The 22,396-nt window shown below is 38.5% G+C and overlaps 1 protein-coding gene across 5 annotated transcripts in view; it reads right to left on the bottom strand.

Moving 5' to 3' along the window:
* Positions 1-22,396, bottom strand: part of LOC110454796 (pericentriolar material 1 protein-like) — a 43,012-nt gene that overhangs the window by 5,258 nt on the left and 15,358 nt on the right. For 4 of the 5 annotated variants that reach the window (XM_021504503.1, XM_021504502.1, XM_021504505.1 and 1 more), the window contains 21 exons: positions 21,885-22,095; positions 21,140-21,284; positions 20,750-20,908; positions 20,199-20,417; positions 19,410-19,610; positions 18,144-18,261; positions 17,612-17,765; positions 16,574-16,754; positions 15,798-15,913; positions 15,035-15,229; positions 14,676-14,740; positions 14,138-14,339; positions 13,293-13,848; positions 9,738-9,790; positions 8,577-8,790; positions 7,567-7,810; positions 5,633-5,728; positions 5,224-5,409; positions 3,899-4,069; positions 3,087-3,322; positions 2,733-2,874 (listed from right to left, as the gene is read on the bottom strand). In XM_021504503.1, the coding sequence (XP_021360178.1) occupies positions 2,733-2,874; positions 3,087-3,322; positions 3,899-4,069; positions 5,224-5,409; positions 5,633-5,728; positions 7,567-7,810; positions 8,577-8,790; positions 9,738-9,790; positions 13,293-13,848; positions 14,138-14,339; positions 14,676-14,740; positions 15,035-15,229; positions 15,798-15,913; positions 16,574-16,754; positions 17,612-17,765; positions 18,144-18,261; positions 19,410-19,610; positions 20,199-20,417; positions 20,750-20,908; positions 21,140-21,284; positions 21,885-22,095 (3,864 nt within the window). The remainder of the gene's footprint in view (positions 1-2,732; positions 2,875-3,086; positions 3,323-3,898; positions 4,070-5,223; positions 5,410-5,632; positions 5,729-7,566; positions 7,811-8,576; positions 8,791-9,737; positions 9,791-13,292; positions 13,849-14,137; positions 14,340-14,675; positions 14,741-15,034; positions 15,230-15,797; positions 15,914-16,573; positions 16,755-17,611; positions 17,766-18,143; positions 18,262-19,409; positions 19,611-20,198; positions 20,418-20,749; positions 20,909-21,139; positions 21,285-21,884; positions 22,096-22,396) is intronic. The other variant, XM_021504504.1, reaches the window with a different exon arrangement.

The following is a 22,396-nucleotide window of genomic DNA, read 5'->3' as shown; positions in this document are numbered from 1 at the left end:
CAATGCCTATGAAAGACATGTTTGCCTCTTAAATATATGTTTTATTTCATGATGGAGGCAAAACATCAAGCATTTGTTTGTCTGTATTAGACTAATAACACATTGTCATGTATCTTTAGATTTCATTTGTTTTCTGAGTGGACTACCAGCCCTTGTTTCTGAAGACTAATTGTCAGGGAAGGATTACTGACCTGTGTGTCTGAAGACTGTACTAGTTGTCAGGGTAGGACTACTGACCTGTATGTCTGAAGACTGTACTAGTTGTCAGGGTAGGACTACTGACCTGTGTGTCTGAAGACTGTACTAGTTGTCAGGGTAGGACTACTGACCTGTATGTCTGAAGACTGTACTAGTTGTCAGGGTAGGACTACTGACCTGTGTGTCTGAAGACTGTACTAGTTGTCAGGGTAGGACTACTGACCTGTATGTCTGAAGACTGTACTAGTTGTCAGGGTAGGACTACTGACCTGTGTGTCTGAAGACTGTACTAGTTGTCAGGGTAGGACTACTGACCTGTATGTCTGAAGACTGTACTAGTTGTCAGGGTAGGACTACTGACCTGTGTGTCTGAAGACTGTACTAGTTGTCAGGGTAGGACTACTGACCTGTATGTCTGAAGACTATACTAGTTGTCAGGGTAGGACTACTGACCTGTGTGTCTGAAGACTGTACTAGTTGTCAGGGTAGGATTACTGACCTGTATGTCTGAAGACTATACTAGTTGTCAGGGTAGGACTACTGACGTGTATGTCTGAAGAATGTACTAGTTGTCAGGGTAGGACTACTGACCTGTATGTCTGAAGACTGTACTAGTTGTCAGGGTAGGACTACTAACCTGTATGTCTGAAGACTATACTAGTTGTCAGGGTAGGATTACTGACCTGTGTGTCTGAAGACTGTACTAGTTGTCAGGGTAGGACTACTGACCTGTATGTCTGAAGACTATTCTAGTTGTCAGGGTAGGACTACTGACCTGTGGGTCTGAAGACTGTACTAGTTGTCAGGGAAGGACTAATGACCTGTGTGTCTGAAGACTGTACTAGTTGTCAGGGTAGGATTACTGACCTGTGTGTCTCTATACTAGTTGTCAGGGTAGGACTACTGACCTGTATGTCTGAAGAATGTACTAGTTGTCAGGGTAGGACTACTGACCTCTATGTCTGAAGACTATACTAGTTGTCAGGGTAGGATTACTGACCTGTGTGTCTGAAGACTGTACTAGTTGTCAGGGAAGGACTAATGACCTGTGCGTCTGAAGACTGTACTAGTTGTCAGGGTAGGATTACTGACCTGTGTGTCTCTATACTAGTTGTCAGGGTAGGACTACTGACCTGTACGTCTGAAGACTATACTAGTTGTCAGGGTAGGATTACTGACCTGTGTGTCTGAAGACTGTACTAGTTGTCAGGGAAGGACTATTGACCTGTGTGTCTGAAGACTGTACTAGTTGTCAGTGAAGGACTACTGACCTGTGGGTCTGAAGACTGTACTAGTTGTCAGGGAAGGACTAATGACCTGTGTGTCTGAAGACTGTACTAGTTGTCAGGGAAGGACTAATGACCTGTGCGTCTGAAGACTGTACTAGTTGTCAGGGAAGGACTAATGACCTGTGCGTCTGAAGACTGTACTAGTTGTCAGGGTAGGACTACTGACCTGTGGGTCTGAAGACTGTACTAGTTGTCAGGGAAGGACTAATGACCTGTGTGTCTGAAGACTGTACTAGTTGTCAGTGAACGACTACTGACCTGTGTGTCTGAAGACTGTACTAGTTGTCAGGGAAGGACTAATGACCTGTGTGTCTGAAGACTGTACTAGTTGTCAGGGAAGGACTAATGACCTGTGCGTCTGAAGACTGTACTAGTTGTCAGGGAAGGACTAATGACCTGTGCGTCTGAAGACTGTACTAGTTGTCAGGGTAGGATTACTGACCTGTGTGTCTGAAGACTGTACTAGTTGTCAGTGAAGGACTACTGACCTGTGGGTCTGAAGACTGTACTAGTTGTCAGGGAAGGACTAATGACCTGTGCGTCTGAAGACTGTACTAGTTGTCAGGGAAGGACTAATGACCTGTGTGTCTGAAGACTGTACTAGTTGTCAGTGAACGACTACTGACCTGTGTGTCTGAAGACTGTACTAGTTGTCAGGGTAGGATTACTGACCTGTGTGTCTGAAGACTGTACTAGTTGTCAGGGTAGGACTACTGACCTGTATGTCTGAAGACTATTCTAGTTGTCAGGGTAGGACTACTGACCTGTGGGTCTGAAGACTGTACTAGTTGTCAGGGAAGGACTAATGACCTGTGCGTCTGAAGACTGTACTAGTTGTCAGGGAAGGACTAATGACCTGTGCGTCTGAAGACTGTACTAGTTGTCAGGGAAGGACTAATGACCTGTGTGTCTGAAGACTGTACTAGTTGTCAGGGTAGGATTACTGACCTGTGTGTCTCTATACTAGTTGTCAGGGTAGGACTACTGACCTGTACGTCTGAAGACTATACTAGTTGTCAGGGTAGGATTACTGACCTGTGTGTCTGAAGACTGTACTAGTTGTTAGGGTAGGACTATTGACCAGTGTGTTTGAAGACTGTATTAATTGTCAGGGTAGGATTACTGACCTGTGAGTCTGAAGACTGTACTCGTTGTCAGGATAGGACTACTTACCTGTGTGCCTAAAGACTGTACTTGTTCACTACTTACCTGTGTGCCTGAAGACTGTACTTGTTCACTACTTACCTGTGTGCCTGAAGACTGTACTTGTTGCTGACTCGCTGTTGCAGGGTTCTCGCTCAGACCTTGCATCAGTCGGAAAAACGCCAGCTCATTGAACAGGACCTCGGACATGTCTACCAACAGGTCTTCCCCACACATTCTTAATCTGCGAGACACAAAATACACAAGTTATCTAGCAGCACGCCCCATGGTATGAATAGGATTGATCATTGAAAGGACCATCAAACTTGCTTATTTACATACACTTTTCATGATAATCAAGTTTTTCTAAAAAAATTGGAAATATTTCAGGAGAGTAGACTTACTGATTTAATGTATGAAAGATTAACTTCTGTATGATAGGAATTTATGACTTACTTTCTTCCTTCAAACTTGCTGAGTGTATCATGCAGTGCAGAGCTCAGCTGGGCGTGGAAGAAGGTGGCATACTGACTGCTGTCATACTGCCGTGTGAGACTGAGCACAAGACGTTTGATGTAGGCCAACAGTTCATAGGAACACACATGATCTATATGTTCCTTAATCACCGGAATTACTTCCTTCATGATCATCTTTATTTGCTTGTTCAGTTCTTGAGTATCGATTCTTGAGTACTGTGTAAAGAATGCAAGCTGGTAAGAAATAGTTGCAAGATGCAGACCGATATTTACTTCTAAAAACTTTTGGGGAATGTTTTTGCAATTTTTATATATATATATATAAAAAAAAAAAAGTAGTGACTGGAAAAACTGTACAATTCACAGATGTGATGAGCTGAAGGTAGTTCATCATCTTAAGTCACAATACATAAATTTGACTAGAACCCCTTGCAGTAACCGGTAACAATAATCTAGGGACATGGCCATGTGCAGTGCAGATATTTCATCAACGAACAACTAGTACTTTGGTCAAATCGTTTGGATCATGATCAATAAAAGCGGCCCTAGTTCGGTATTTTTAATCCAGACAAGATGTGAACATGTGTATGGATGAAAAGACAGAGTGACTACTATATATATACATCCTCTCTTTGATTTGGAGAAAATACAATACTTAGGAATGAATACATTGAAATTCATTTAAATTTATCTGAACCAACGAGAATCCCCAATGGAAATACCTAATGTATAAAATAGAAATAGTAAATTTAAAGACGATTGTTTGTGCCTCCGAGGTGTTACCGTACTTACAGATGTGGAAGAGACTGAACTCTCACTACCCTGGTCCACAGCAGAACTACTGGTTGGCTCAGAAACGGGACGAGATGGCCTAGCTTGCTCTGGTTTCTGTTTCTTGCTATCCAGCCAAGCTTTTTCTGTAGCCGCCTGCTTGGATTCATTTTCTCTCATTTTCTTAAGTGCCTTGCAATATCAAATTGACTTCAGTAAAATAGGATCTCTAAAGAGCCAAACTATATATTTACCTAATGCCCCATTTTCATATTAGTTGCTGTTGTAGTATTGAGACTACTGATGGTAGACTGCCTACAGTATTATTTCCCTCCCTTGCATGTTCATATTTTTGATCTATTTGTTTCTAGTTTTATTGTTAATAAATGGCCTCTTTTATTCAAGTTTTATGAAAATCAAAAACATTATCTGATTATTTCTAAACATTATATTCATGTTGGTAAGTATGGATTATTAATAGTTTCTTGTTACACAACCATTAAGTGTTTCTATGTGACGTTTTGATGACTAGTACTTTATGAGAGCAATCTGTTCAAGCGGCAGATAAAGGAAGCCATCTGGATCTGCCGCAGTGGGTTAGTTCTAAATCGAGATGAGGGGGCTCATAGATTCTCGCACATCTATGACCAAGTATGAAACAAAGCGTAGTCATTTAGGTACATAATATAACAACTATTGTACACACGCTTACAACGTACATGTAGCTGAATCAACATCGATTTGTGGACAACTCGTACACATTTTACACCTTTGTGTGCATATGCTTCACTAGTCATTCGTCTGATGAAGGTGACAGAGTACGTACATACCGTACTAGTCATCGAAACATCACATAGAAACACTTATTGGTTGTGCAACAAGAAACTTTTCATAATCCATAATCTGATTAGTTTTTGCACCCTGAATGATGACAAGGGCCATGGTTCCTGGCTAGTGTTCTGAATCTCTTGGGCCACTAGGAAAGTTACGATCAATCATGAACAGTACACTGTAAACAGCTCTGAATTTATGTGCAGTGTTTTTGTCAGGCAACTGATTTTCGCACATTTGTGGATAGTAAGTAAGTCTGTCGTCTCTGCTATTTTGGTTGAAACTTGACTCGAAAAAGTGACCTAGGCATAATAATTTCATTACTAAGTGTATACCCTGGTATGTATTTATGACTCTTGATTAGTTTCAGCATATAAATGGCTGAACAACAATACTTGGCTATTCTTGAAACCAATATTCTTTATCTTTAGTCTCAAACTAGGTCTTACAATAATACCAGAAGCTGAAAATGTTTGCCATGATGTTTCTGCGATTATTTTTACAGTATTATCTACCTTATCTAGGTGGATGACGGTGTCGCCCAGGTCCTGAGAGAAAGGGTTGTCCCAGTAACTGGTGGAGGGAGTGGACAGACTGCTGTCATAGTCAGCAGCCTCCACATAGTCAAACTGGTCATTCTGTAGGGACTCTCCTCTAGCCAGGGCACGTCGTTTCTCAATTGTCAGGTCTCGTAACTGCATCTACAAAGACAACATCCGTGTCATATTCTCCATTTCACTACTCCACTCCATTTTACGATCATTTGTACTCATATTTATATCAGAGCTTGGCCTTAAATAGAGAAAATATGTTATTTTTAGTTTTTTTCTATATTTCAAAAAAAAAAATACCTTCATATCATTAAGATGAAAGAACTACATTTGGCTTGGAGACAGATAACAAACACTAAGTATGTATGCATACCGTGATTTCCTCGTCATCTGTGGTTAGATTACTCTCACTAGGGGTGAGCTCCGAGGCTGTACCTACGCCAGCACTATTCATCCAAGCAGGCAGTGGCTGCAAAACATTTTGGAACAGTTACAACCAGACAGTGGCTGCAAAACAGTTAACATTACAACCAGGCAGTGGCTGTAAATAGGTATAAATAGCAACAACCAGGCAATGGCCGTCAATAAGTACAAAATAGTTACAACGAGGCAATGGCTGTAAAAACCAAGGGAAAGTATTGCAAGGCAATCCATAGTCCCCCAGCAGTAATGATTTATAACTTTTTTTAAAAGGTAAGGACAAAGGTCAAAGCATAGGTCACAATGAGGTCATAGTGACCTTATTCTTGCACTCCGACATCCTAAGATGTCCTTGTCACCAAATCTGGTTACTCCAGATGAAATAGTACAGAAGATATGCCCTGGGCAAACTTTTTCAAAAGTTAAGGTCAAAGGTCAAGTCATAGGTCACAGTGACATAATTCTTGCACTCTGCACTCCGCCATCCCAAGATGTCCTTGTACACCAAATCTGGTTACTCCAGGTGAAGTTGTATAGTAGATATGCCCCGGACAAACTTTCTAACAAGAGGCCCAAGGGCCTTAGCGATCACCTGAGTTATATCATAGGTACTGGTAGCTTTATTTTATTGTTTAGATGTGATGTGGAAATCAGCATGTAATCTTAGTGAAATACAATATTTGTCATGTCATCAAAGGATAAGAATTTTAAATATTGATTAATGTTCCCTTTGGGGCCCCGCCCTAGCCCCTGGGGATGGGGCAGGAATTCCAATTTTACAATGTAATACCCTCATCCACCAAAGATGATTCTGACCAAGTTTAAATAACTGTCTGCTGAAAATGGATAAAATATACCCAAAAGTGTTGTTTCCCTATATAAATTATAGTAAACTTTACCCCCTCCCCAAGAGGGAACTGATGGCTGAGGGATCCTGAAATTGACAATTTCAATAAAGCTCCTGATGATCTTTCTATCCATGCCCTGAAATTGACTGTAGTACCTCAGAGTCTGGAGCAGAAGATTTTTGAAATATTGGTAAATTTTCCTTTCAGGCCCGCCCTGGCCCCTAGGGTTGGGGTAGGAATCCCAATTTTACATTTTAAAACCATCTTCCTCCAAGGATAATTCTCACCAATTAAGAATAATTTCCTACAAAAAATTGTCAAAATATACCCAAAAGTGTTGTTTCCCTATATAAACTATAGTAAATTTTACCCCCTCCCGAAAGGAAGAACGGATAGCTTGGGTGTCCTGAAATTAAATAAAGCCCCTGATGATCTTTCCATCCATGCAGAGAAAATGACTGTGGTAAAGCCCCTGGCGATCTTTCCATCCAAGCAGAGAAATTAACTGTGGTACCTCTGAGTCTGGAGAAGAAGTTTTTTGAAATATTGGTTAATTTTCCCTTTGGGGCCCCGCGAAGAATGATTCTGACCAAGTTTGAAAAAATTCTATCAACTGGTTCTTGAGAAGAAGTTGAAAATGTAAAAAGTTTACGCACGACAGATGAGGACGGAAAGTGATCGGAAAAAAGTTAAGGTCAAAGGTCAAAGCAAAGGTCACAGTGAGGTCATAGTGACCTTTTTCTTGCACTCTGCCATCCCAAGATGTCCTTTTACACCAAATCTGGTAACTCCAGGTGAAATACTATAGAAGATATGTCACAGACAACCTTTTAAGAACAGAAGGACTGACAGAGTGCAAATCTATAGTTCCTCCCAGGAACCGGTTGGGGACTAACTACAACCAGGCAATAGCAGAAAAGCAGACAAAAACTTGAATTACCGGTAACAAAATGTCTCAAATCAGTCCGTATATACTGCACTCGATCAACTTCACAATCATAAAGTTTGAAAATAATTTAATCCTGCCACGTTGCCTCACCTCATCGGTGTTTGCAGTCAAAGGACCAGCACTCTGTTCTGTAAGGAACATGGACACCAGGTGTTTGATCGAGTACAGAACACGCTGTCGCAGATAATCTGAGGTGAGCTTCTGAAGTTCTCGAAAGAGTTCGATAAGGAAGTGAGGTCTGTTCTCGTTTTGTGAAATCAAAGTGGCTACTTCTGCATAAATAGATTCTCTCAGAGCTTCAAACAGAGTCAGGTCGCCAGGATCGTCCACTTCCCTGCAACCACAATAGCAAATTAGTTAATCACAGTAATCATGACCTGGTATCTGTACTAGCCAAGAGCAGGGAAAATATCTACATAAGAAACCCAAGGGAGCTAAAATATTCCTTCCCAATATCAAACTGTCAATCATTATATTCTTTTGATATCAACATTAAATTATTGGTCACTTGCCTTTATGCCTCTTTTAAAAATTCTTCAAAGTTTGGTATAGTTTATGTTGATACATAATTTCTTATAAGTGGATATAAACATGGAACAAGCCATTTGGATTGATATGTCTCGTCTGTACCCAGCTTTGATCATCGATGCACATGTCAAGTTTTGTTGGTTTCAGAGAAACTAACTTAAACGCAAAAACTTAATGTTGATGAAGAAGATGCTGACAAAGTCAGTGGACCATGAAAGGTAGCATTTGATGCATGGGTTGAGATGTACTACCTCAGATGCATCTATGGTGCAAGTTTGGTTGGTCTATCACTGATACTTTCAATGAAACTAACTGGCGGCGACACAAACAAAATGTTTATACCGTTGGCGTCAATGCCTCACTTTCCCAGAACTTGTTTTCTGTATTTTCTATATTATTATTGTCGATTCATGTATGAACAGCTCCTAGTAAAAGTTAGATTAATGCAATTTTCCTTTTATATTAAAACCTCAGGAGAAAGTTATGATCCAAGACAACAGAACATGCAAATATTGAAATAGTTCACTATGTACGGAGATTGCTACTATCTAGCCGAGAAGTTTGTATTTCACCTGGACTCTTTCTTGCGACCAGCAGCTGCCTCTCGTTGCGGTCTATTGGAAAGGGTACTGGCAATACTGCCCTCGTCCCCAAAGCCTGCCCCACTGATCCCGGCACTGAGGCCTGGTCTCTCCCCGAGCTGACTCGCTCTTTGGCCAGTTGGCCTCACTCGCTGTGTTAGAGAGTTGAGGATATCGGAAGTGTTGCCTGTGTATAGTGCAGCACCTACAAAGTAATGAAACACATTAAATTCATGTTACTTTTAAAAATAAACTGAGGTGCCCATAAAAAGAAAGTCAAAATTACTGTGATTATTTTGGTCAAGTTTTACACCCAAATACAGCTGCTTCTCATACCAAAAAAAGTGTTTGATTTTCCCAAAAAAGAAGAAAAAATCAACAGTGTCTTCCCAATTTCAATAAGAATGCTCCATTTTCCCAAATTCATGTTGTAAAACTTAGGCAGACAAACATCACTTTACCACAAGTTTTTGAAACAACAGAATTAATGACTCAAGTATGAAAGCAAATGTCCTAAATGTACAACATATTCACAAAAAGGTTTTCTTGGTAATTTTTTTTTTTTTTAAGTTATTTCAGAAATACCTGTCCTGCAAGACCAGTAATGCTGGATCTTTTTTGAATTGTAAATGGAACATTTCAAATATATTTTACACATCCATGATTTCAACAACAATTTCAAATTCCCTCTGCAGTAGTTGTGAGTATAAAACTTGATAATTAGAATATAGAATAAAGATATGATTTAATTTAATCATTTGTAACAGCAATAAAGGAATTTGAGGGGAAAAAAATGCCTTTATATATTGGCAAGCTAGCTTTTCCAACGATGTGGTATCCCCAGGGACCCGCTCACTAGTTCAGCAACGTCGAGCGTGGTCAGTAGTTGGATGGGTGACTGCCTGCACGTTACACATTTTTTCATAATTAACTTCAGGTCTGAAAGTGTGTACTTTGAGCATTTGACAAGTGTATGTACACCTATTTTCATCAGAATATCCTCAAGGAGTGGAAAATTACAGGGTCTGTTTGGCTTTGGTTTTTTGTCTTTGCAACAGCTTGGTTCATTGACACAGTAAAAAGTTAGACTTGATAGTGGTAGGGAACAAATGACAGAGGGCAAATGTGTGTGATGTAGCAATGATAACAAACCTCCATCTTTACTACCCGAGGCTTGTGACCACTCTCTTTGGTTACTGGCTGGTCTGAAACACACAAAATATTACATACATAAAGCAAAATTTGACATCTCTTTAGTCCAACGTTTTACATAACATAACTACCTACCATTCCAATTTTAAAAGAAGTCTTGTAAAATCAGCTTTTATCATTTTTATTCCTTCAAACTAACAACAAAACTCCAGAAACTCCTGTTTAGATGCATTCTCTTGTACTGTTCATTGTAATGAAAGTTAACTTCAGTCATGAGTTTAACAAATGAGTTCTTATTAAATTCAGTCTTTTAAAACTAAACAAGGCATCACAAGTGATACAAATCCCCTCGCATGAAATGAAGTCGCTAGAGCGATGACAAAGTTTTTTCTAACAAGAGGCCCAAGGGCCTTATTTAGCGGTCACCTGAGTTATATTATAAGTTCTAGTGGCTCAATTCCATTGTTGAGGTGTACAAAATGTGGAAAACAACATGTAAACAAAGTGAAATACAATACTTGTCATGTCACCAAAGGATAAGAACTTAAACAAGAGGCCCAGGGGCCTTAATAGCTCACCTGGGATTATTGTATAGTTAAAATATGTTTAGTTTTGTTCATGAATATCGTGTATAAAATTAGTGATGATCATGAGAGGAGGGCAAACTTGTTCCAGTGCTTTGGCCGGGGTCTTTGGCTTTTAATTAGTTATTATAGATTTTTAACCACCTATGCAAAAAGTAACTGAAAACCCTGGATATACATATGAGAGTGCAGTAAATATAATAATGTACATGTATTGTCAGTTTATATAAGTTTGAAAACTGGGGAGAAGTTTATAATGAGAATCAATGTAGAGAGTTATATATACGTAGGTATTGGGCAAAGAGTGGTGTATACATGTTAGTATTTGTAAGAATTTTGCTAAAGGTTTTTTTGATGGGGAATAAGGCAGTTGTTGGTTTGTTATAATAATTATAAGTATTCAAAGTTTTGATGATACATTGATCGGGTAGCGTGGGGCAAATGAAAGGCAACAGGATGGCTTGGTATGTGCATTGTTAAATTTGCTTTGTTTCAGCATACTTGAACAAGTGTTGTTTGGATAAATTCATTTTAAAGGAAAAGTTGATGACAAAGATTATTAAGTATGTTTGAAAGTCTCGGCTTTGATGCAATCATTGAAAACACCTGGATTCAATGCTACGATAACGAACGACTCCGAAACGTTAAAAGATTTCCGGACAAAGTATATTTACGTGTATGAGCACATCTTGCCATTTACATTTTAAAGTAATTAACATAGATTTTATGAGCCCTTAGTTTATAAAAAAATGCATCTTTTTACCATAAACATGCTTTTAACCACACTTGTTTTAAATCCATTCATTTGTACTGTACAGAACGAGACTGTTTTCCTCTATTTCCCCTAATGCCCCCCCATCTGTCCCCCCGCCCCCTAAAAATAAATCCAAATTAATTCCTTTGTCTCTAAGCATGCTCCAGACTGCATATGGTTTAAATCCCTTCTCTTGTAGAGTAAGAGAAAATGTCCTCTATTTTCCCTATTAAGACATGCTCCACTGCCGCCCCCAGTGGGGCCACACCCTCCGTTTATACAAACTTGAAACCCCTTTGTTCAAAGATGCTCTAAAACAAATTTGGTCAAAATCATTCTTTTGGTTGACAACAAGATTTTTTTTAAAGATTTACCTAATTTCCCCCTATTTGGCCCCACCCTTCTGCCCCCATGGGGACCATACCCTCCGTTTATACAAACCTGAGAACCCTTTGGCCCATGATGCTCCAGACCAAATTTGGTTGAAATCCCTTCATCAGTACAAAAGGAGAAGGATCTTGGATGTTTTCCTCTATTTCCCCTAATGGGCCCCACCAATCTGCCCCTAGAAGGGGACCCACACACCTCAGTTTATACAAAATTGATTCTTTTGTCCCTAAGCATGCTTCAGACTGCATTTGGTTTAAATCCCTTCACTTGTATAGTAGGAGAGAAAAAAATCCTCTACTTCCCCTATTTGGCCCTGCCCCTCTGCCCCCAAAGAGGCCACACCCTCCGTTTATACAAACTTGAGTCTCCTTTGTCCAAAGATGCTCTAGGACAAATTTGGTCAAAATTCTTCTATTGGTTGAGAAGAAGAAGATTTTTAAAGATTTACCTATTTTCCCCCTATTTGGCCCCGCCCCTCTGCCCCCAGGGGGGGTTATACCCTCCGTTTATACAAAACTGAGAACCCTTTGGCCAATGATGCTCCTGACCAAATTTGGTCAAAATCCTCTGAGCCATTCAGGACAAGTAGCATTTTAAAGGAAAAAGTTGACGGACGCTGGATGCTGCACCATGGGATAAGCTCACTTGGCCCTTCGCCCTTCGGGCCAGGTGAGTTAAAAACTATTCAAATAAATTATTTGGCTATTGAGAATCTATTGGATCTTTCGATCCATGTGCGACATGTGTGTGAAAGTGACGATTTGTTTCCAAAATATCAGTTTGAAGTGCGCTTCGGGCGCGGGTCACATATTTCCCGCATATTATAGAGGGTCGGAGTTCTGACATTAATCGACGACAGACCGATATGAAAAAAGTGATTATTGGGGGATAATGAAATTTACAATTAAGGTAATTAAGGTAACTGAGTCTGATGAAGATTTTATCTAAACTTTTAACCATAATCCCCATTTGGGCCTCCACCCCTCCAGCCCCTCGGGATGGGGCAGGATCTTATTTTCTCATACCATCTAATTGCCATCTGGCATCATAATCATTCCAACCAAGTTTGAATAATTTCCTGCTGAAAATGGACAAAATATACTCAAAAGTGTTATTTCCCTATATAAATTATAGTAAATGTTATCCCCTCCCTAAAGTAAAACGGATAACCTGGGGGTACTGAAATTTACAATTTAAACAAAGCCCATGATGGTCTTTCCATACATGCAGAGAAATTGACTGTAGTACATCTGCGTCTGGAGTCCTAAGATGATTTTTGAAATATTGGTTAATTTTCCCTTTGGAGCCCACCCTGGCCCCTGGGATTGGGGTAGGAATCCCAATTTTACAGTTTTGTAGCCTCATCTACCAAGGACGATTCTGACCAAGTTTGAAAAAATTCCATCCACTGGTTCTTGAGAAGAAAAAGTCGACCTTGGCTTTCACCTTAGAAACCTGAAACGCGAACTTGTTCAAGGTATTGTCATACTTCACACTTGTATTAAGTTTCATAAAGTTCCGTTGAGGAATGAAGTCGCTAGAGTGATGACAAAGAGTGTAACATACATACGGAATCCTATATCCTCTCGAACTTTCGTTGCGAGGGGATAATTAACAGCACTTCAGTTTTGCAAAGTCAAATTTTATGTTTTGTTGTTTTTCTTGAACAAAATTTCCAACATTTATGCAAGTTTCTATTCCAAGCGAAAATAAATTCCAATGAAATTATTAAGTGCTATACATGTTGCAGTTTGTATTGTAAATGTGTTTTGCTAAACTCTTGATTTAGGATATATATTGAATCGTATTTCATGATGTGTTGCTCACTTTTTCTTCTTTCTAGCCTGAGAGATTGGATGTGAGGGTATTGACTCGTTAACTCTGCTAGTCTGTTGTAGAGATTCATTCCTGCGTGACATCAGACGCTCTGTGTGTGCCCTCTGCTTACTTCCAGTGCTCTGTGTACTGAAAGACCTTCCTAAAGACCTGCTCCTCTCGTTCTGTTCTCCCGGAGTCAGGCCATCACCTAAACGTCTGTCAGATTCAAACACATTGTCCTCACTCAACATCTGCCCAGAGAGAAGATTATCCATGCTGTTTCGCTGGAGAAAACTTAGTGGGGGTTGACTGAAGCTGTCTGGTCGAGGCAGCGCTCCAATGTTAGGTGACAGACCACGACTATCTACAGGTGCAGAGAGCGAAGTGAGAGAACGCAGACGGAGCTCGTCTGGTGTGAAGCCTTGGATTTGCCTCTGGAGATTCTGGATCTCCATCTGCTGCATAGACATCTGTTGTAGACACTGGCTCATGTTCATCATCAACTGCTGCTGCTGCATTTGCTGCTGAAACAAGTCAGGCATTGCACCTGCCCTGTAACCAAAGCCTGCAAACAGAAACGAGATACAGCATATATACACATCTCTTGGTTACCAGCCATAGTAGCTACATGCAACCACTAAAATTGATGAAATTTGTAAATCAAATGATAAGATTTCTACACTAGATGGTCATTTACAGAAAAACAAATGTATTAAGAGTTGAATTTTACAAAGTTTGGTTTAGCGGATGGCATATTTTTGTTCTACCTATGCCCATGGCCGCTTTTAAATCATAAAATATCAGTAATAAATCCCGGACACAATTCACAGCGTATGTGTTTAAACCAGTGTTACCTGGAGAAGGCATGGCACTGGTCTGCAGCAGTCCCATACCGGGGAGATTCTGACTTTGGTCCACACCCATCAGTGTCTGACACATTGAGGCTGTCCTCTGTAGCTGTAACTGTAGGGCTTCGTACTGACTGCCTGATGTGTCCAGCAGCTTACTGCCATCTGGGGAGTCGTCCTGCATTAACTCCTGGGGGGAACGGAAGTTCTACAAGTAAAGCACAGGTCTCTCACTGTAATGTCTCAACACTTTCATAAAAAAGGGAATATTTTCCTTGACACAAACTATTTATATGAATTTCGTCATGATTTTTTGTCAAATTTACAATTGCCTGATGGAGAAACAGGAATAGATTAATCTAAATAATCTAGAAGAGGATTTTCCCTTGCTTACAATGAAAATTGGGACAAACTTGTGCCCTGATTTGTCCAAGTCACTTTCTTGTTAATATATATTCAAACCTCTGATAAAGCATTCATCAGGAAAATCAAAACAAAGCTTAATGAGAATAAAATACTATCTAAATTTACTTATTGTACTGACCTCCTGTTTGACCCTTCCTTGTTTGGCCTTCTTTGACCAGCTTCCTTGTTTAGGTCTTGCTCCATCTACGAAGCAATTAAAGAGAAATATATCTATAATATTTGATTTTTAATATGTTTAAGGCATTGTGGCAATTTCACGTCATTTTAAGTGGATTTCAATGGACACATGGGGTATACCTTGATTTGATATTGTCTTACCTGGAAATTAAATTAGTATTATGTATTAATATCAGTATATATTTTCAAATTTTCAGCCATGAAAAACTCATGAAAGTCAACATCTTCACTTAGTCATTTAAGCTGTTTACCAGTGAATGATGAATTTTGAATTCTGCTTGTAATCTTGCGAGTATGTACCTTTTGGATCTTTTCGAGCCCTTGGAAATGTGCGCCGTTTCTTGTCCTGTGCCCGTGACGCCCCCGTGGCCACATGTCTCTGCGTACGTGCTTCTCGTCGCTGTCTTACGTCCTCCTCTATTGTGTACGTGTTGTTGTCAGAATCATTCTCCTCTTCCTCCTCCTCTACCTGGATGATTCCATCACTGGGGTAAGCTAAGACAGAAAACTTTCATTTTTATTTATCAATTTTTTTTTTTATGTATGAAATAGATACATATATTGACATTTTATTCCTTCACAACTTTGTTGCTCATGAAATTTCCCTTACTTGTAATTTTTTTTAAATTATATTGTATATAAATAAACCTCACAACACTATGTTGGATGTTGAAAGAATTGAAGAAAAGATTTTTTACATGGCACGACTCACTGCTTTGCAGATCTTGATAGGAAATGACTATGTGAGAAAAGGTTCACTGAGGCTGAATACAATTTCGGTTACAAAATTGTACATTGGGACTGTCAACCACTAACAACTTGTAAGGTGCTTATTTTTGTGTAACTTGATTAAAAAAATTGTATCAGTTGCAAATATTTGTAGCAAAAATGAGTCTTGTCCGACTCAACTGTTCATTTTGTGATTGAATTGTTTCACAGAATGTTGAAGTGAATAACACTCAATATGGCATTTAACTATTATGTAAATAAATATTGTGTAGGTTTGCATATTGTTTATTAAAATAAAATGCACTACTGTTGAAAATTTATCATCTGTTCATACCATCATCATCTTCCTCCTCCCTGTCCAGTCGATCGTTGTCCTCGGTGATACTCTCCAGGTTGTCTACTGTAGATCCCCCCCAGGTGGCCATCGTAGCATCAGCACTCATACTGGCTCTGTAAAACACATTAGAGTCACAAATATATACTATTTTTACACTAAACAGCTGATAGGACACTTTCTTATATCTGCTTCAGCTGTTTCATTCATTTGAACCCCGACAGAAAACAGCAAGCACAGATCTGAATGTAGGCGGATCTCTGGAAAATATGGCATGTGAATACATTTGAAGGGGTCCGGACATGCCTTGCCAAAGTGCTATGGTAATTTTTCATTACTTCTACCCAAAAGAAGGTCTATTCACATATCTACTTTAGCACATGTCATAAAATTTAGTACAGATGTGAAAGAAACACAAACAGTTTTTAATTCTTTTATAATTTATTTGTCACAAAACCCCAAACTGTACACTTTTCACAATATTTACACATGTGCCGAGTACAAAAATAGACTACATGAAAAGCTAGCTTTTGTTGTGTAGACACAGATTCGTAAAATGGCCAAAAATGTAGCCTCAAGCCAAATTCTATTTTTTTTTAAATGTGAAGCCCACATAGTCCAATTCATCATGTATGTCAATTTTAGAGCTGATTTTTTTTTGAACTTTTGATACATGTAATATTACACTGGGGTTATTCATTGTACAAAAATATCACCATGGCCACCGTACGCTACTGTACACTGCTACTGTAGAAGACCACTACTGTTTGACTTACCCATACATATCTGTAGAGTAGGAAACTGTGTCACTTTGATTGTCCTGGTTTTTAGAGTAATGTTTCTTGTTGCCATTGTCCTTCTTCATGATAGCCTCCAGCTCTCGCTTCTTCTGCCGAAGTTCTTCTCTCATCATCCTCTGCTTCCTCATCTTTCCATACACTTCATCATTCGAAGAGACTGCAAAATATTGTGGATTTCTTACAGAAACAGTGAAGAAACTTGCATGTCAATACAATGTTTATGAAACATAAGTAGGAGTAGCGCAATATTATAAACAATGTCATGTATTTGGAAACTGGTGAGTAGGCATCACATTAAGGACTATTACAGTAAAACACCTATCCCACCCCTGGACTCTACGCTTTCTTTGTATATGTCATCAAATATAATTCTTAATTTGCATAGAGGTAAAAAGGCAGGAAACCCAAACAAAGACAGAAGTTGTTTATTTCAGAGCCTTGTGTGGAGGTACTTTTATTTAAATTTACTGTAATAGCTCAGAAATCGAATGGGACATGTGACAAGATAATAATAATATATATATTTCTATGCCTGTCTGACAAAGAACTTTTTTCCCCACAAATTCTGAATTCAATTTGAATTTATGGAATCTTTTTTTACACAATGTAGCTTTATTAAATACCATATACAGAGAAATGTTCTAAATGGTTCATCTTTTGCCATTTACTGAAATAATGACATCAAAGATTATTAGTACACAAATTATTTAACATAGTATTTCCATAGGACAGACAGGAGTAATACTGGGGTGATATTTCCACGTGACAAAGGATTATATGACTGGGTGAGCAATACTTTCAAAATACACAGTAATTCTTCCTTTAAACAGCATTCTTCCACATATTTTTTGCTTGCACATTATTTTGATTTTCTACTACAAACAAACATTATTAAGTCAGTATATTTACATTATTAAGTCAGTATATTTACATTATTAAGTCAGTATATTTACATTATTAAGAACTTCACCAAGTATTGTTGCTGGTTGATTTTAGTCCAGTCATAAGTCTTACATTTGACAACAGGAGCACTAAGTCTAATTGGTCGTTGGTTTTCTTTATCCTCTTCATCTTCCTCTTCATCGTCATCCTGTTCAGCAGCTGGGTCAGATATTTCTTTCATTTCAGTTTTCCCATCTTCTTCATCATCCTCACCTTTCTCAGATACCTAAATATACAAGACACTACTTGCATTACTCCAAACACACTTATTTTTTTTTTGAAAACTGTTAAGCTACAGTATGTATTATGAAAAACACATACGCAGACAGCAGAGCTTAAAATCAAGTGAAATAAAATTGCTCAAAAATACAATAATCTCACAGTATTATGTTTTCAAGAAGATGTTCTGAAGTTTCAAGTCAAAATATATTCAATCAATGGAAAAACAAATAGCAAGAATGAAATATCTAAAGATATCCCCCAATGGGAACCTTGGCTCCCCAAGCTAAAATCGGCTCCTCCTAACTTTTTTTTCCAATTTCTTATACAACGATTCTTCAAATTTTGCTACCAGATCTTAAATAAAGAGAAGACTGTTTCTCACCCCAGCAAAGTGTCCCTGTAGAGCCTGGAGTTCCTGTTGAATGGTGAGAAGTCGTCTTCGTTCATCCTTCAATGCCTCCAATTCTCTTAACTGGTTCTTGGCTTCTTCCAATGAATCTCTGGAATGTTGAAATCAATCATTTAAATCTAGATTTTTACAGGTTTAACTGTCACCGTATATGCTTATCTGTGTCTTACACAAGACAAAGCTTAACAACCTATCAATATCTTTGGTCCTCTAAACTCAGTACTCCATCAAATGGATGCTATAAAGTGTTGGCCCTTGTTTTCTTTGTCAAGTAGTAAGGTCTCCCTCTGTAATCCAATCCCCATACACCCTACTCTTCTTTCTCATCATTTTTAAATATCATCAAAATGTACATGTCAATCAGCCAGCTCCTTTTGATCACTTCAGGGTTCCTTTCATATCGTTGATTTTTCCTCTCTCGTTTTTGCACCGTTCACACACTCACTTTCAATACAAAACGATGTGGCTGCTGCATTTGTTCTTTTAATGACAGTTAATAAGGTAAATATAATGAGAAGCTAAACTGTTCCATACATGATGCAGTTGTCTCATCGACTTTTTCTCATCTCTGATTGACATCCCTATTTTGGAAAATACAAAGCAAATGAACTCCAACACCCATGTTCCATCAGTTTCAAACATTCGATAGCCTTCTGTGGATGAATTCCTAACAGAATTCAGTAGTCTAGCACAAGGAGTAATCAAAACTTGAAGTAAGGATGACTGGACAACATCCACTTGAAGGTGATGGGCAATATCTATTACAATATTGACATGTTTGACACACTAGGTGTGCCATCATCAGAACAGAGTTTACAATTCAAAATGGACCTAAGTAAAGAGAGCGATGCCTTTGATTGGCAACGATCAGTTAAAGAAGTATTATTGATGTCTTGTTTATTTATTGGGATTCATTATGTATACTTATACACATCTACAAGGATACCAGTGACTAAATTCTGCCAAACTGTACCTTTATAATCAAGACATCATTGATCATCTACTGTCCATGACATCACTATGTTAGATCCATTTTGAATTGTAAACACCATTCTAATGAGGGCAAACCTTGTGTGTCGAATGTCAACATCGTGATAAATATTGCTCATCAATGAGAAAAGTGGATATTTTTGAAAATGTAAATTTGTTTACAAATGGTAAAAATCTGGTATACAAAACTGTTTCATAGTTATCAATGTTTATAAAACTCTGTAAATCTCTGCCTTCACCAAAGTTCACCTTTCTGTCTGAGACATTGGGACCTCGCCGTCAGAGAGCAGGTGGTCTTCAGGCTCAGCAGGGGGAGGCTCATCACATTCCAGACTGGCAGCAAGTTCAGCCAAGCTGTCCGGGAGACCTCTAGCCCCATCTGGTGACTGCTGAACAATAGACACCAGGTCCTGTAACTGACGCAGCTTTTCTTTTGCTTCCTTTAATTTTCTGTAATTCAGATAGTTTATAATGACTTTCAAATAGACTTTACCAAGAGTTTATAATGACTTTCAAATAGACTTTACCAAGAGTTTATAATGACTTTCAAATAGACTTTACCAAGAGTTTATAATGACTTTTCAAATGGACTTTACCAAGAGTTTATGATGATTTTCAAATGGACTTTACCAAAAGTTTATAATGACTTTTAAATGGATTTTACCAAGAGTTTTTGATGACTTTTCAAAAGGACTTTACCAAGAGTTTATAATGACTTTTCAAAAGGACTTTACCAAGAGTTTATAATGATTTTCAAATGGAATTTAACAAGAATTTATTATGAACAATTAGAACAATTTTCTCTGGATTGTTTGAAACTTGACACATAGAACTGGATCATCTAATGATGTACATTCATATTAAGGTACATCAATATAGTCAGAAAATGCAATGAAATACTATTAATCTTTAATGAAGATTTTCATTTTGAACTCCATTCACATTAAGTCCAATGTCCAATCATTTTGCATATTTTGCAATATTGTTTTAATGGTAATGATAAATGCCAAAGTATTTTGCTGATTTCCCCATTCTTACTGGACTTTTTCCTGAATTTCAGGATCATCTCCCCAAGGTCCGAGACTGGACAGGTGGGACTCCGACTCGGAAGATCTGCTGTCCTCTGAGCGATTGTCCTCATCTGACTTCAACTGAGCAGCAGCTGCAGCAGCAGCAGCTCCTGCTGATGGTGCCATACTGTAGGGTTTCCTAGAGGGAGGTTCTAATGGTTGACTCTCTGGCTCACCTTCAGCCAGACTACAAACAGTGCAACCGGTAAAAGTCAACATTTGACACAAGCAGTGGTCTCCAAAGGCTGCAGGTTTCACAGAATTGATTAAATGTCAACATAGCACAGAATTGTACATAAAGGGAATGGTATCATGTGCCACTTAAAACAAAAGCAAACCGAGATGCAAATATATACTTGACATAACAAACCTATAGGAAAATGAATTGGAGATAGTATAATGAGTTTGTAAGGAAAACAGTGAAATTATATCATTAACTGTTTTGATAGGTAACCTGCCCGCCTTTCATGATCTACATGATGGTACTAAACAGGTTTCCATTACAGATAAAACAATTACCCAGAAACTCCCAAGTTGTGCATCTCTTCCATGAGGTCAAGTTGTGCCCGAAAGGCTAAGGCAGTGTTCTCCTCTGATGCTCCTTCTGTCGTCTCACTCTGGTAGTATTGTACCAGGGACCGCAGCTGATTCAACCTCTGTTTCACTTCTTGCAGTTTTCTGTAGTACAGATAAAGACATAATCACTTAAGATCATGCTTAGCATTCTCCTTGATCTATGTGAAGTTCCATTTAATATAAAATAATCCAGAAAACAAGATTTCCATGAAGTCTGGGCATAAATGTAGCAGTTAAAGGGTATAAAAAAGCATTTTATTTTCATACTTTTAGAGCAATCTATAAATCTGAAGAAAACCTTACACTCCTGTCCTTAAATCAGGAAACACCAACCTTAGTTTTTCCTGTGCATCCAGAATGTCAAGGATTTCCTGTGCATTGGATTCTGTATTCCCTGCCTCATCCAGAGCCGTCTTACTCTCCTCTAACATGGCCAATGCGGTGTTGGGTGCGGGGGCTGCCACGGCAACAGGTATTTCTACAACACATCACATATTAATTGGTTGATTGTTTGAGATTTTACGTTCTCACAGGGCAATATACGAAGACAGTAATGTATATAGATAAAAGAGACCTCACACAAGCATGAGGTCATACATATTTTTTGTGATTTCAGCATTATTGTTAACTTTTAAATGTTGGGGTGGCCGTGGTGGGGGGATGCACTTTTTCAGAGACCCCCACCACCCATAAAATCTTAAAAGTGATTTAATATAAGGAATAGTAGGCAGATCTGGTTTTAACACCACTACCTATAATACATTAATACTGGTGTTTCCCACCTCCCCCATACAATAAATTATGGAATAGCACGGATACCATTTATGCACAAAATTATTACCAATACACCTGGATTACCAAAACACTTCAGCTTCAATCTTGTAATTTGTTTTAAATCCTTAAAATCAAACGATATCAGAACTACAGTGTTTCTTTTTCATAGAAATAAAAACATAACAGTATCTATCAAAAGAAACCACAATTAATTTGGTCTATTGACATCTAAAGGTGAAACAATGTCATAACCTTACACAGACTTTAACTTAATTTCTGTATCGCCATCAATTCAATAACTCACCTGGCTCCAGTGGAGGCATGTTATTGAGAGTAGCATCAAATCGCTGTGATCGCAGATTCTGTAGCTCCTGTAGCAAGGTGTCCATGCGCTGTTTTTTGGACTGAAGGTCCAGTAGTTTGTCCTGTAGCTGGCGTCGGTTATCCTCCAGGGCAGCAGCATTAGTAGCTGCCTCCAACTCGGGATTACTTTGTCTCTCAGCAGTTTCTGGTGTCTGTCATACAGCAATTAGTACAACATTTTATTTTTTTCACTTTACATCAAATCTTTATTTATTCAGTGAACCATATTGGTTTCTATGTCGGAAATTATTTTAAGACATAAAAAGCAACTAATATTTCGGATCTATAAGAATTCAAGTTACATTTAACGTATGCCATCCTTTAAAAAGGTGAAAAATTAAGATTTTGCCTGCACCTACGAAGTTAAAAATGGTAAAATGTATAAACTGCGTGCACTTATACCATAATTGCAAAATCCTAATTTGTGACATATATTGATTGCTGAGTGAGCTG

This window comes from Mizuhopecten yessoensis, unplaced genomic scaffold, assembly GCF_002113885.1.
Source record: "Mizuhopecten yessoensis strain PY_sf001 unplaced genomic scaffold, ASM211388v2 scaffold8071, whole genome shotgun sequence".
Lineage (NCBI taxonomy): Eukaryota > Metazoa > Mollusca > Bivalvia > Pectinida > Pectinidae > Mizuhopecten > Mizuhopecten yessoensis.
Note: the sequence above shows the minus strand (reverse complement) of the source record. Positions and strands in the feature narration are given on the sequence as shown.